Source organism: Rhinoderma darwinii, chromosome 2, assembly GCF_050947455.1.
Source record: "Rhinoderma darwinii isolate aRhiDar2 chromosome 2, aRhiDar2.hap1, whole genome shotgun sequence".
NCBI lineage: Eukaryota > Metazoa > Chordata > Amphibia > Anura > Rhinodermatidae > Rhinoderma > Rhinoderma darwinii.
The window spans coordinates 435,453,535-435,468,844 of NC_134688.1; the positions used below are offsets into that span (position 1 = coordinate 435,453,535).

Genomic DNA, 15,310 nt, shown 5'->3' on the forward strand with positions numbered 1-15,310 from the left:
GCCCTTTGGGCCCATGGGAGGGCTCAGAAGGAAAGGACCACCATTTGGCCTACTGGAGCTTTTCTGGTGCTAAGTCATGTGTGCAGAAGCCCCTGAGGTACCAGTACAGTTGAAACCCCCGAGAAGTGACCCCATTTTAAAAACTACACCCCTTAAGACATTCATCTAGAGGTGTAGTGAGCATTTTGACCCCACAGGTACTGTGTAAAAGATAATGCGCAGCAGATGGTGCAGTGTGAGATTTGCAATTTTATATATGTATATGCCATTTCAGTGTCCAATATAGTGTGCCCAGCATGCGCCACCGGAGATATACACCCCTTAAATTGTAATGTGGGTTCTCCTGGGTACGACAATACCCTACATGTGGCTGTTATCAGCTGCCTGGGCATACGGCAGGGCTCAGAAGGGAAAGATGAGGGGGGTAAGCTGTGCGGAGTGCATCAGGGTAAATTAAAAATCAAGGGATGTATGATACATTTTAAAACAATCTTTTATACAGAGCCCTGGTTTTTCGGGACACGTGTCACATTGGTATATTGTGTTCTTCCTTATCCCCCTCTTATAGCAGACTCTGCACCTCTTTTGACTCTTTCCCTTTCCACCGGTTTGGGGACCTTCTCCTGGAAAGTGTTGCCCTGGTACGATGCGTGTGGCCTCGCTTCCAGAAGTACTGGGTGCCCCCCCTTCCTGGTCCCTAAAGATTAGATCTTGAAATTCCAGGAAAGTTCCCCTCTGGCCTGCACATCGACGTAGCACATACGCATTGTACAAAGCCATCTGTATGATGTGCCCGGCCAGCTTCTTATACCACACCGCATGGCGCTGTAGGGCTTCAGGACTTGATTTGACAAGTCCATCCCTCCCATGTACCTATTGTAGTCCAGGATGCAGTCTGGTTTGGGGGTGGCCTTTCCTTCATATATCCTAAACCTGTAGGTATACCCTGATGCACTCTCGCACAGCTTATACATCTTCACGCCATACCTTGCCCTCTTACCTGGCAGGTACTGGCGGAATTGAACCCTCCCTTTAAAATGTACCAGGGACTCATCAATAGAAAAACACTTCTCGGGGGTGTATGCTTGGGAAAACCGGGCACTGGAACGGTCTAATAGGGGTCTCCGTTTATACAAACGGTCAAAACTGGGGTCATCTCGGAGTGGGCACGGCTCATTATCAGTATAATGTAAGAAGCGAAGTATTGCCTCATTTATTTATTTTTTTAGGTTCCAGTTCATTTCTGAAGTTGCTTTGAGGGGCCCATATATTAGAAACCCCTATCAAACACCCCATTTTAGAAACTAGACCCCTCAAAGTATTCACAACAGCATTTAGAAAGTTTATGAACCCTTTAGGTGTTTCACAGAAATTTAGAGCAAAGTAGAGGTGAAATTTACTCTTTTTATACCATTTTTTTTATAACACAAAAGGATTTATCAGAGAAACACAAATTAATACTTATTGCCCAGATTCTGCAGTTTAGAGAAATATCCCACATGTTGCCCTCGGGCGGTAATGGACTGAAGCACCGGCCTCCGAAGCAAAGGAGCACCTAGCGGATTTTGAGCCCTCTTTTTTATTAGGCACCATGTCCGGTTTGAAGAGGTCTTGTGGTGCCAAAACATTGGAAACCCCCCAAAAGTGACCCCAATTTGGAAACTAGACCCCTTGAGGAATCCATTGTAGTTTTCATGGGGTGCATGCGGCTTTTTGATCAGTTTTTATTCCATTTTTAGGTGGCGTGGTGACTAATAAACAGCAATTCTACTATTGTTTTTGTATACTTTTTTTTTTACAGCGTTCACCGTGCGCTATAAATGATATATTAACTTTATTCTGCGGGGCGATACGATCACGGCGATACCAGATGTTTATAGTTTTTTTTTATGTCTTATGGCGTTTGCACAATAAAATACGTTTTGTAAACAATCATTCACTTTTTGTGTTACCTTATTCTAAGAGCCAGAACGTTTTTATTTTTCAATCAATAAAGCCGTGCGAGGACTTATTTTTTGCGTAACGAACTGTATTTTCCATCAGTACCATTTTTAGGTACATGCGACTTTTTGATCTCTTTTTATTCCATTTTTTGGGAGGTGAAGTGACCAAACAATTGTGATTGTGGTACGGTTTATTAATATTTTTTTTTACGGCGTTCACCGTGCGGGATAAATAACAAAATAATTTTGTAGTTCAGGCCGTTACGGACGCGGCGATACCAATTATGTATAGTTTATTTGTTTGTTTATATATTTTTATTAATAATAAAGGACTGATAAGGGAAAAAGTGGGACTTTTACTTTTATTACTTTTAAAACTTTTATTTTCTTATTTTTACACATCTTTTTTTAACTTTTTTTTTACTTTATTACTTTGTCCCACTAGGGGACTTGAGGGCAGGAGGCCCTGATCGCTATTCTAATACACTGCACTACATGCGTAGTGCAGTGTATTAGAACTGTCAGCTACTCACTGACAGCAAGCATAGTGGGTCCTGACGTTGTCAGGACCCACTAGGCTTCCGTCTATGGCATAGCCGGACGCCATTGTTTGGTGTCCGGTTGCCATAGTCACCATCGCCGGCCGCTATCGCGTAGCAGGCCGGCGATGGCAGCTTAACCCCTAAAAAGCCGCGATCTCTATAGAACGCGGCTTTTAAGGGGTTAATCAGCGGGGACACAGCGATCGGTCCCCGCTGTAGGAGCTGTGACAGCTGCTGAACAAGACAGCAGCGTCACAGCTCCTGTATGTGTCGGGAGGACGGCCGAAACGGCCGTTACTCCCGAGACGTACTATTACGGCATGGAGCGCGAACGATACAGCTGCCATGACGTAATAGTACGTCAAGGAGCGGGAAGGGGTTAAACAACGCCTCGTAAAAATGAAGTGACTTGTCACTTCTTGAAGCTGATTTTTCCCACTTCAAAAAATGCTTCAAAAATAAGCCTCAAAAACGCTTACATAAATAAAAAAAACACTTTGAAAATCAGCTCCAAAAAACGCCTGGATTTCAGAGGCTGTTTTCTCTTGAAATCAGCCTCGTTTGTTTTTTAGCCTGAACATATGCCATGTGAACATAGCCTAATAGTACTGTGATAATCCATAATCTACATCTCTGAAGACTGAGTAATAGTACTCTGATAATCCAGAATCTGCATCTCTGAAGACCGAGTAAGGCTATGTTCACACAGAGTTTTTTGCAGGAGGAAAATTCGAGGCATTTTTTTCCTCTTTCTGACTGATTGAAATGGGGTTTTGGAGGCGGAAACCGCCTCAAGATGGGTCATGAAGCTTCTTTTTACCGCGACGCGTTTTTTTTACTCGCGGTAAAAAAACTCGTCCAACTCCCATTGAAATCAATGGGAGGCATTTTCCGGCGTTTTTTGACGAGTTTTGCGGCGCGGTTTCCGCGTCAAAAAACTCTGTGTGAACAGGGCCTAATAGTACTCTGATAAGAAATATCTGCTATCTCTGAAGACTGAGTAATAGTTCTCTGATAATTCATAATCTACATCTCTGAAGACTGAATAATAGTACTCTGCTAAACTAGAATCTGCATCTCTGAAGACTGAGTAATAGTACTCTCATAATCTAGAATCTGCATCTCTGAAGATCCAGTAATAGTACTCTGATAATCCAGAATCTACATATCTGAAGACTGAGTAACAGTACTCTGAAAATCCATAATCTGCATCTCTGAAGACTGAGTAATAGTACTTTTATAATCCATAATCTGCATCTCTGAAAACGAAGTAATAGTACTCTGATAATCAATAATCTGCATCTCTGAAGACTGAGTAATAGTTGTCACGTTGGGTACGTGAACCCACTGGGCCATACCGCCTTAACGGTATGGCAGCTGGCCAACAGGACACAGGTTAAAATCTATAGTTCGTATAGGTGTACCTGTGGTAGCTTCAGACTGTAGCGATGCAGGCTCGGATGGGACATTGGCAGCAGGCGGACACCAGGTGTGGTGTGACAGGACAGGCGTGGTACACGGTACAGCACGACTCCAACTCAATACGGCACTTGACCAGGATAGCACGGGATACAGGTAGCAGGAACAGGAAACACTGGGAACTGGAAGACACTAGGAGACCATTTGCAGAGACAAACTAGGGTAACGACAACAAAGCACAGGCAAGGCAGGAAGGGGCTCGGCCCCTCTTATAGTCCAGGGTGCTCATGGGCTAATTTGGCACTTTAACTTAGGTGCGCAGGCTGGTCCTTTAAGAGCGGGCACAAGCATGCAGACGCACTCTACAGGACCCGTCCGAGAGAAGCGGAAGTGAGCGCTGGCGTCTCCTGAGGATGAGATGGGGGCCAGCGCTCACAGATCCATGGCTGCGGCCGTCAGGAGGTGAGTGAGTGGCCATGGGCATGACAGTATCCCCCCTCTTACGCCCTCTCCTCTTGGGGCCAGAGCGAGAGAGGAACTTCTTCAGAAGGGTAGGAGCATTGAGGTTCTCCTCTGGCTCCCAGGACCTCTCTTCAGGACCAAATCCCCTCAAATCCACCAAATAAAAGGTCCTTCCACCCACTCTCTTGGTGTCCAGGATCTCCTTAACCACAAAAGTATCTGATGAACCGCTGGGAGCGACTGCAGGATTAGGAATCTTGGAGTAGCTGTTCAGGACCACAGGTTTCAGAAGAGAGACATGGAAGGAGTTGGGAATCTTGAGGGTAGGAGGCAGCCGAAGCTTGTTAACAGGGTTGATTTGTTGCAAAATCTCGAAGGGTCCAAGGAACTTGGGAGCAAACTTGTACGATGGCACCCTCAGCCGGATATTCTTAGAGGACATCGAGACCTTAGTGCCGGGAAGAAACTGGGGAGGCTCTCGTCTTCTTGGGGCTGCCTTTCATTTCATGCGGTCGACCGCCAGCAGAATAGAAGATCGGGTCTGCTGGCAGATCTGTAGAAAGTCCCTGAATGTAGAGTCAGCTGCAGGTACCTGGGGTGTAGTGGAAACAGGGAGAGGTATTTGTGGGTGTTGGCCGTAGACAATGAAGAATGGGCTGGAGGCAGTGGACTCAATAGTGTGGTTGTTGTAGGAGAACTCAGCCCAAGGAAGCAGCTGCACCCAGTCATCATGCTGCCTGGAGATAAAGTGTCGTAGGCTGAGGAAAAGTCCAACTTCACACCGAGGAGTCCACAGAGGGCTCTCCAGAACTTCGACGTGAACTGAACACCCCGATCCGACACAATATGCAGAGGCAAGCCATGCAGACAGAAGATGTGTTGGATGAAGAGATTGACCAGTCCGGAAGCAGAAGGTAGGCCGGTCAGTGGAACAAAATGAGCCATCTTGGAGAATCGTTCCACCACCACCCAGACCGTACTCCATCCAGCAGAGGGAGGCAGGTCCATGACAAAGCCCATTGCAATATGTTGCCAGGGAGCATCGGGCACAGGCAGTGGCAGGAGCAGGCCAGCCAGTTTGGAGTGGGCAACTTTATTTGCTGCGCACACCGTGCAGGAGGAGACAAAGTCCGTGATGACCTTGGGCAGCGTGCACCACCAGAACTGATGAGCAATTAGGTCTTGGGTCTTACGGGCACCCGTGTGACCTGCCAGTTAGGAACTGTATCCCCAGCGGAGGATTCTTCTTCTGTCTGCCAGACGCACAAAAGCCCTCCCCGGGGGAATGTCTCTAACTTGCAGAGGGTTGACAGGGATGATGTAGGATGGATCAATGATATTCTGTGGAGACTCCATAGTGTCCTCTGTCTCGAACGACCTGGACAAGGCATCGGCCCTCACATTCTTGTCATCCGGACAGTAGTGGAGCTCAAACTAGAACCGGGCAAAGAACAGTGACCACCTGGCCTGACGGGGATTCAGTCGTTGGGCCGTTTGGAGATAAGTGAGGTTCTTGTGGTCCGTGAATATCAAGATGGGATCAACTGCGCCCTCTAGTAGATGTCTCTACTCCTCCAGAGCCAATTTGATGTTCAGTAACTCCCGATCCTCAATCGAGTAGTTGCGTTCTGCGAAAGAGAAGAGTTCAGAGTAATAGCCACATACCATTGTCTTGCCCTTGGAACCTCTCTGGAACAGGAGTGCACCAGCACCGACGGAGGAGGCATCCACCTCCAATGAGAACTGTCGAGATACATCTGGATGATGGAGGATAGAGGCTGACGTGAAGGCACTTTTCAGGCTATTAAATGTGGATTCCGCCTCAGGAGTCCACACCTTGGCGTTCATGCCTTTCTTGGTGAGGGTAGAGATAGGAGATGTCAGTGAGGAGAAGTTTGGAATGAACTGTCTGTAGAAATTAGCGAATCTCAGGAAGCGCTGTATGGACCTCAAGTCTTGAGGGCGTGGCCATTCCAGGATAGCCTTTACCTTCTCAGGATCCATCTTGAGGCCCCGATCTGAGATGATGTAGCCCAGGAAGGGTAGAGCATTTTTCTCAAACACGCACTTCTCCAACTTGGCGCACAGGCGATTCTCCCTTAACCGCAGCAAAACTTGATGAACATGTCTCTGATGAGTCATAGGATCTGGAGAAAAAATTAAGATGTCATCAAGATAGACCACAACACAAACATAGAGGAGGTCACTGAAGATGTCATTAACGAACTCTTGGAAGACTGCGGGAGCATTACACAGGCCGAAGGGCATTACTAGATATTCATAGTGTCTGTCACGGTTGTTAAATGCCGTCTTCCATTCGTCACCACGGCGAATGCAGGTTAGGTTGTAAGCCCCACACAGGTCTAGCTTCAAAAAAATCTTGGCTCCTCGTATACGATCAAACAGTTCAGAAATCAATGGCAACGGATATCTATTTTTTACCGTGATCTGGTTGAGACCCCGGTAGTCAATGCAAGGACGCAGAGAACCATCCTTTTTCTTGGCAAAGAAGAACCCGACTCCTGCCGGGGAAGAAGACTTCCGTATAAAGCCCCTCTCTAAGTTCTCCTTAACATAGGCGGATATGGACTGAGTCTCTGGCAAGGAGAGAGGATATACCCTATCATGGGGAATGGATGTACCAGGAATCAGCTCGATAGGACAGTCATACGCCCGATGTGGAGGCAGCGTCTCCACCTCCTTCTTGCTGAAGACATCCGAGAACGCAGAATAATGACAAAGAATTCCTGCCAAGGACTGAGGCAGTGGAGGCTGAGCCGGATGAATCTGTACCAGGCAGCGGTTCACTGAGGGGTTGTCCCTCCCACCAACCCTAGGCTCTGGGGCTTTTGGGGGCACAGACGCACAAGATGGCCTCCGAGTCCGCAATATAGACAGTGTCCTGAGGTGCTTCTGCGTTGTCTCTCCTGGGTAGACAGCTTAAACTGGTCCGCCCTCACAGACTCCTTTGGAGGATCAGCATCTGAGGGCAGCAGGGGTTGCAGCAAAGTAGGAACCGAGCTAGGGAGTCTTCCCTCCCGACGAGCCTCTAGGAACCATTCTCGGAACCTTATATCAATCCGGGCGGCCAGAAGGATGAGGTCATCCAGGGTAAACAGCAGATCTCGGGCAACAAGCTCGTCCTTAATTTTAAGAGACAGTCCCTGCCAGAATGTAGCCACCAGGGCCTTATTGTTCCACAACAACTCTCCCGCCAGGGTGCGGAAGTGGATGGCGTACTCGCCCACGGAAGTGTCTCCCTGGAGTAGGTTCAGCAAGGTGGCAGCTGCAGACGAGACTCATTCAGGCTCCTCAAACACTGTGCGAAATGGCCGTAGGAACCCCGGGAAGTCACGGGTCTCTGGTTCTTTTCTCTCCCAGATAGGGTTCGCCCATGCAAGGGCCCTGCCAGTGAGGAGAGAGACGATGAAAGCGACCCTTGTGCCATCAGTCGAAAATGCCCTTGCATATAGACTAAAGTGGAACTGGCACTGGTTCAAAAATCCACAGCAGGTCTTCGCGTCTCCATCATAGCGGTGAGGTAATGGCAAAGAAAATCGGGGATCAGCACTGCCAGGAGGTGTAGTCGGAGGCTCTGTACAGCCAGGAGGTGTAGTAGGAGGAACGGCAGCTTGCACATCCAGCCGATGTGCAATAATGTTCAATGCCTGGAGGAGTTGGTCCTGTCGAGACCGGAGGTCTAGCATATCTGCCCGCATCTCTTGTGACGTCATCATGGTCTTGTATTTACCAGTGGGGTCCATGGCCTGAGCTTACTGTCACATTGGGTACATGGACCCACTGGGCCGTACTGCCTTAACGGTATGGCAGCTGGCCAACAGGACACTGGTAAAAGTCTATAGTTCGTATAAGTGTAACTGTGGTAGCTTCAGACAGTAACGAGGCAGGCCCGGAAGGGACTTTGGCAGCAGGAGGACACCAGGCATGGTGTAACAGGACAGGCGTGGTACACAGCACAGCACTACTCCAACTCAATACGGCACTTGACCAAGATAGCACGGGATACAGGTTACAGGTAGCAGGAACGGAAAACACTGGGAACTGGAAGACACTAGGAGACCATTTGCAGAGACAAGCTAGGGCAATGACAACAAAGCTCAGGCAAGGCAGGAAGGGGCTGGGCCTCTCTTATAGTCCAGGGTGCTCATGGGCTAATTTGGCACTTTAACTTAGGTGTGCGCGCTGGCCCTTTAAGAGCAGGCCGAGAGAAGCAGAAGTGAGCACTGGCATCTCCTGAGGAGGAGATGAGGGCCAGCGCTCACAGATTCATGGCTGCGGCTGTCAGGAGTTGAGCGAGCCTGACGTCCCGCGGCCATGGGCATGACAATAGTACTCTGATAATCCATAATTTGCATCTCTGAAGACTGAGTAATAGTGCTCTGATAATAAATATCCCGCATCTCTGAAGACCAAGTAATAGTACTCTGACAATTCATAATCTACATCTCTGAAGACTGAATAAGAGTATTCTGGTAAACTGGAATCTGCATCTCTGAAGACTGAGTAATAGTACTCTCATAATCTAGAATCTGCATCTTTTAAGACTGAGTAATAGTATTCTGATAATCCATAATCTACATCTCTGAAGACTGAGTAATAGTACTTGGATAATAAATATCTGGCATCTCTGAAGACCAAGTAATAGTACTCTGATAATTCATAATCTACATCTCTGAAGACTGAATAATAGTATTCTGGTAAACTAGAATCTGCATCTCTGAAGACTGAGTAATAGTACTCTCATAATCTAGAATCTGCATCTCTGAAGACTGAGTAATAGTATTCTGATAAACCATAATCTACATCTCTGAGTAATAGTGCTTTGATAATCCATAATCTGCATCTCTGAAGATCCAGTTATAGTACTCTAATAATCTAATAATCTAGAATCTGCATATCTGAAGACTGAGTAATAGTACTCTAATAATCCATAATTGGCATCTCTAAAAACTGCGAAGTAGTACTCTGATAATCTATAATCTGCATCTCTGAAGACTGAGCAATAGTACTCTGATAATCCATAACTTGCATCTGAAAACGAAGTAATAGTACTCTGATAATCCATAATCTGCATCTCTGAAGACTGAGTAATCGTACTCTGATAGTCCATAATGTGCATCTCTGAAGACAGTAATCGTACTCTGATAGTCCATAATCTGCATCTCTAAAGGCTGAGTAATAGTACACTGATAATCCATAATCTGCATCTCTGAAGACTGTAATCTGATGATTCATAATTTGTATATTGACTGAATATAAAGCTGCTTCTGTAAATCCTCTCAGTATTTTACTTCCGTCTTGCGTTTTAATAAAATTTTTGTATACATGGCCAGGAATGAATGAGCGGCGCAGTCTGGGTGAGATGTCTAATGAATAAATCAGTGACAATAATTAAATGTGAAAATGAATAAACAGCCGAATAAGTTAATTTATGAGGTTGTTTAAACAGTGCAGGATCTACTGAACATGGCAGGTTGCCACATCAGTGCTGTTAACAAAATCAATAGCAAGAAGACTGCAATGATCTCTGCTGCGGTACAAACAGAAACCTCGGCTTGGCCTCACTAGACATGATCTGACTACTGTGAACTTCATTTAGTGTAATGTGCATCCTGAGCCAAGGACAATAGGGTTATGGAATTACAAAGTGTAAAGTATAAATGACTGTCCTACATACAGGGTAAAGACGGATGAAAGGCATAGCTAGAAGCTCTGGCACCGCCAAATATTACATGCGGCCATTCAAGAGAATGGGTCACGCAATACATAGGGGGGGGGGGGGTTGTGTCCCCCAGAGCAAGAGCTCTTTGCCCTGGCTCTTAAAGAGAGAGGAGGGACTTTATAATGTCCATTTGCCCTGTGAGGGGTTGCCTTAGTGAGGCAAACCCTATAACGTCTCTGTGCTACAACCTGGAAGAAAAATTGAGAATTTGACATATTTCAGTTTGCAATAAATCTGCAAATGAATGGGCTGAATTAAATCCACCATCCCGTTATTGATGTGCGGCAGCCTTTCTTGTATGCTCTATAGCTTAAAAGCGTTTATCATATATAGACCTCATGTAAGCGTATCTACTTACTGTGGTTGTGTAGGCAGCTTCAGGGTCATCTTCTAACACCCTTGAGAGTCCAAAATCTGAAACTTTACACACCAGGTTGCTGTTGACAAGGATATTCCTGGCAGCCAAATCCCGATGAACATATCCCATGTCGGAGAGGTATCTCATTCCTGAGGCAATTCCTCGTAACATGCCCACCAACTGGATGACTGTAAAATGACCATCGTGTTTCTGCAGAATGATGACAACACAAAATCAGTTTACAATGTAGCAAAAACATTTATTTTCCACTATACTATTCTAAAAAAAATGTATCAATGAAACTTATAATATAAGATTACGTCTTATAGCTATGCTAAAAATCTCCCATGGATTTATGCTTTGACAGACTAAGGCCCATGCACATGACCGTGGGCACGGACGGGCACGGACGGCTGCGGACAGCTGTCCCTTTTTACAGGCTCTGCCCTCTTTATAAAGTATGGGAGCATGGTCTGTAAAATAAAAAAATGGGACGTGCCCTTTTTTTTGGGCAAGTTTCTGCGCATGGACACCTTCCCATAAATATACAGGAAGGTGTCCGTAGGCCATAGAAACGTATGGGTCCGTAATTACGGATTGTAATTACAGTCCGTAATTACGGACAATTTTACGGTCATGTGCATGGGGCCTAAGGCAACATTCACATCTGCTTCAGACGGATCAAGTGCAAATGGTGTCTCTTTGTCACCGTTTGTATAAGGGTTCCATTCTTTTGACGGAATGAATGGCGCAGTCAACTACGGTTTTGATTAAGCCTTGACTGAACAGTGACAAACGGGAACCATTTGCATCGGATCCGTCACCATTGAAATCAATGGGGATGCAAACGTTTCAGTTTGGATTCTGTTCATGGCTTCCCCTGATGGAAAGGTCCGACAGAACCCATGAACAGAGTCCCTACACAGATGTGAACGGAGCCTAATATAGAACTGCATTAACTGATGCATCTAATGCCATGTTAATACCAGGTGGTGAAGTAGAGATGAAACTGGAAGCTCAAAAGCTGGGCCCCTAACCCTAGAGTAGTCAACGTGCTTTCCATCTGTATAGTAAGTAATATAGTTTTTCATAGCATGAATATATTACTATGCAATAAGTATTATACGACATTGTAACTTCACACTAAGTGCATAAAGTGCTGCTGTTCTCTTATGTATCAGGACTGACCCATTGACTTCACATCAAGTTGGCCCATCCGAAAAAAATCTCCTCTATTTTGCCAGATAATGATCCTATCGGTTTTAAGACCATCAATATCAGACAAGGAGGTGTTGTGAGAGTATACAATATTATCCGACAATTCACCTGATAGAACTGCAATTATCACATCCACAAACCTGCCGCTGTCAAGCAATCAATCATCTTGTCAGATATTATGATCGGGAAGAATAGGAAATCTAGTGAAGAGTGGGGTGCATGGTATGGCGCAATCATTAATTTCTCCACTACATTAAAGCAGATCAGTCATCAGAATATTCTGCCCTATTTAAGGACAGTATATTATCATAATAGGTACGCGTGAATATTATACCAAACGGCACAACAAAATAGTGTGCCGGTTGTACTATAGCCAATAAGACAGTATACAGTCTGCTGTACCAATGAGGAGAGGGCTCTCGCCGTCTCTCCCCACCTCTTACCGCCCCTGTCAACAATGGTTGACAGATGTTGTGTATCGGCCTGTAAATATTTTTTGTACCCTTCGATATAAAAACCCTGTGGACCTGTCATTATAATATGTTGCCCTAAAGCGGATGGCTCACAAAAAAAAACCTTTTTAAAAAGAATCCGGCCAGAAGAGCAGCGTGTCGTGGGTCTGGCTTCTATCACCCATGATGACCATCGTTATTTCCAGGAAAACACTGGCTGCCCATACGTTTCCCCCCGCAGCAACACCATGGTGAATCATGTCATGCATGGATGGACTGGGTCCAACATTCTGGCTTATAGACGGTGGTCCCAACCCCCCTCTATGTGGTCCATATGCCCTACTAGGAAAGGATTGGACATGCTAAAATCCAACCTGCACAATGCATCTTTTCCGAACTTCTGCCATCAGGGGACAGTCATTAGAACCCGTACACGTTGGCCAGTCCCACCCAAATCGGCAAGTTCATCTGACTTTGATGTAATGTGTATGGCCAGTTTAGGGTATATGTATTTATTCCTCAGACAGAGATAGAGACATATCAGTGATCACATTACATGTACAGCGCTGTGGAATACGTCAACCCTATATAATTAAAAGTGCACAAATGGAGGCAATTACTATTAATGTGTTTAATCTTTGTGGATCCATAAACATATGACAAATATTTAAAACTGAAAATTGTACAAAACCTAAAATGTAGAAGTGGATCCACTATCTAATACAACCACACCCAAAAATAAATTGCAAAAACTAGAAAAATTCACCCATTTCTTTTGAAGACGGGTTTGTGCTTTGTAAAGATAATTACTGGTAACCTTTTGTAGATAATAAGAATATTAGAATGTAGAAAGTCTGTTCCTCCCCAGCTGTGTAGTCCTGGCACTGTAATATCATGCTTCATAATACACTTCCTATATCAAAGTGCCAACTCCAACCCTCGCACAGCAGATAAGACTGCAGGAAGGTGCGCGAGCAGCCTGGGGCAAAAGCTTTAAGGTTAAAAGCTCAGCAATGATGGAGTTTTCTCGTGTGTATCCGCATCAATATCTGCAGTAATAATGTGTCTGTAAGTCACGACACAGCACTGAACTACAATCCATAAAGTCAATAGCAATAAACATTCTATACCTTGATTGTACTATAATAATAAGTCTATGTAGTACAGGACTTTGACCCTTTTTAGTATATATCATACATATTATATATTATTTGTTTCTTTAGATTGAGGTTGTATAAGTATATTGGAATCTCAGATATAAAGGCTGAAAACATATTTTTTTCACGTTGAAGTGAATTTTAGAAGTCATACATACTCGTTATTTATAGAACTGATTTAAGCAAAGCTCAACAATTGAACAATTATTATCTGCTGATTATATAGTGCCAACATATTCCACAGTGCTGTACTGAAGTTGTCACCATTCACATCTGTCCCTGTTCCTAAAGGTGCTCATAATCTTGTCTACCTCTGACACAACTCTACTTGCTTGAGGTGGTAGGTTTAGGGTCATCATAGGCTCAACCTGACCCACGGGTAACACTTCATGTCAATATATGACAAATGGGATCTACTTTTGCATATAAGGCTATGTTCATACCAGTGCATGGCTTCTGTTTATAATAGAAGTCATGGTGCTGGATCTGTCATACGAAGAATCTAAATGGTTACCGATGGACCCCATTCACTTATATTGGGGTTTATTGGGATTTCCCTCTTGCCTGCAAAAGTGATGAAACCCCTGTCTGGGCTATGAACGCCTATGTGAACAGAGCCAATGAGGTAAAATAAAATGTTCTCCCTTTGTGATTCTGGTGCATCCTAATACATCCGCCATCCTAGAAGTGGAGAACCTAACACTTGTTTGACCCTCATGCCCCCCTTCCCATTTCTTGTTGGAGAGTAGTGAAGTGTGACCCTTTTGCTTTACCTCTTTCTTTTTTGCTTGTGGGGAGGTGACTCAAAGCCCCCACTGGGAAGGATAAATAAGTCAACCTGAAATGCGCAACCCTCTGCACAAACCCCATAATAATTGTAGATGTTGCCTCCCGCTAGCAAATAAAATCTTCTTTAGACATTAAAGGGGTTGTCCAGGATTTGAAAAAGGATCTGCTTTTTTTTTTTTACCCCCAGAAACAGCACAGCATCTGTCCATGGGCTTTGTCTGGAATTGCATTTAGTCTCCATTCACTTGAATGAGAATGAGCTGCAATACCAGACACTGCCCATGGCACCGATGTGGCACGGTTTCTAAAAAAAAAAAGCAAATCCTTTCTTTCTAAATCTGGAAAATCCCATTAAGTTCAGATTTAACCAACATGAATAATGCTTTTACTTCAATGGGATAATCAGTCAAGTCCCATACAGTCCCCAGCATATTGAAGACAGCTAAAGACGATTTCTGCTACAAGAAATCCCAGAGGTAGGTGCACTACCATGCCTGAAAGTATCTGACAATACGACTATTTGCCATACATTCACATTATACTTACAAAATTAAAATCGAACATTGGACAACCACAGATATTGTACATTGCAGATCTTATTAGACATGGGCACACAAGGGACAGACTCATTTCCTGCTTGTTAAGAGTTACCGTTTATTTTTTATTTTTGTATGTTCCTTTTCAGTGCATGATGAAATTGCCATGTTAGTTCATTTCTTTTTTCTTTAATTAATGTTTTATGTCCGTGATATTGCAATGTAAGAGGTGTTTTGATGCATAAATTTACAGCGCTTTGGCAACCATAAACAGCTACCTGTGGAAATCCCATAAATGAGAGTCCAAAGGCAACATTTTAAAACTTATCTACTTAATTTTGTAATTTAGGTGCTGAAAGCATGACAGATATTTGCAGAAATTGCTATAACACAAATTGGAAAAACGAATAACCAATGTTTACATGCTGTAGGCTGCGCACAACGGATTTTGCTATTTGCTTTATTATATTTTTTATTTTTGGATCTCACTTTTAACAATTTAACTCATTCCTAACAAGGACAATGAAGGTAATGTACAACCTAGAAAAGTTGACAAAAAACTTTTTTTTCATATAACCTATTAAGGAAGTGGGGGTTTGCCATTTAGAGACCCCTCTGTATTGGCTGAAGCCCAGATCCACATGCTACCCATAGTGCCAACAGTCCTGATTTCTGCAGGACTGACCAGCAA

General features: G+C 44.4%; 1 protein-coding gene across 3 annotated transcripts in view; it reads right to left on the reverse strand.

Moving 5' to 3' along the window:
• Nucleotides 1–15,310, reverse strand: part of EPHA6 (EPH receptor A6) — an 886,412-nt gene that overhangs the window by 49,704 nt on the left and 821,398 nt on the right. For all 3 annotated transcript variants that reach the window (XM_075854449.1, XM_075854448.1, XM_075854450.1), the window contains one exon: nucleotides 10,468–10,677. In XM_075854449.1, coding sequence (XP_075710564.1) covers nucleotides 10,468–10,677 — 210 coding nt within the window. The remainder of the gene's footprint in view (nucleotides 1–10,467; nucleotides 10,678–15,310) is intronic.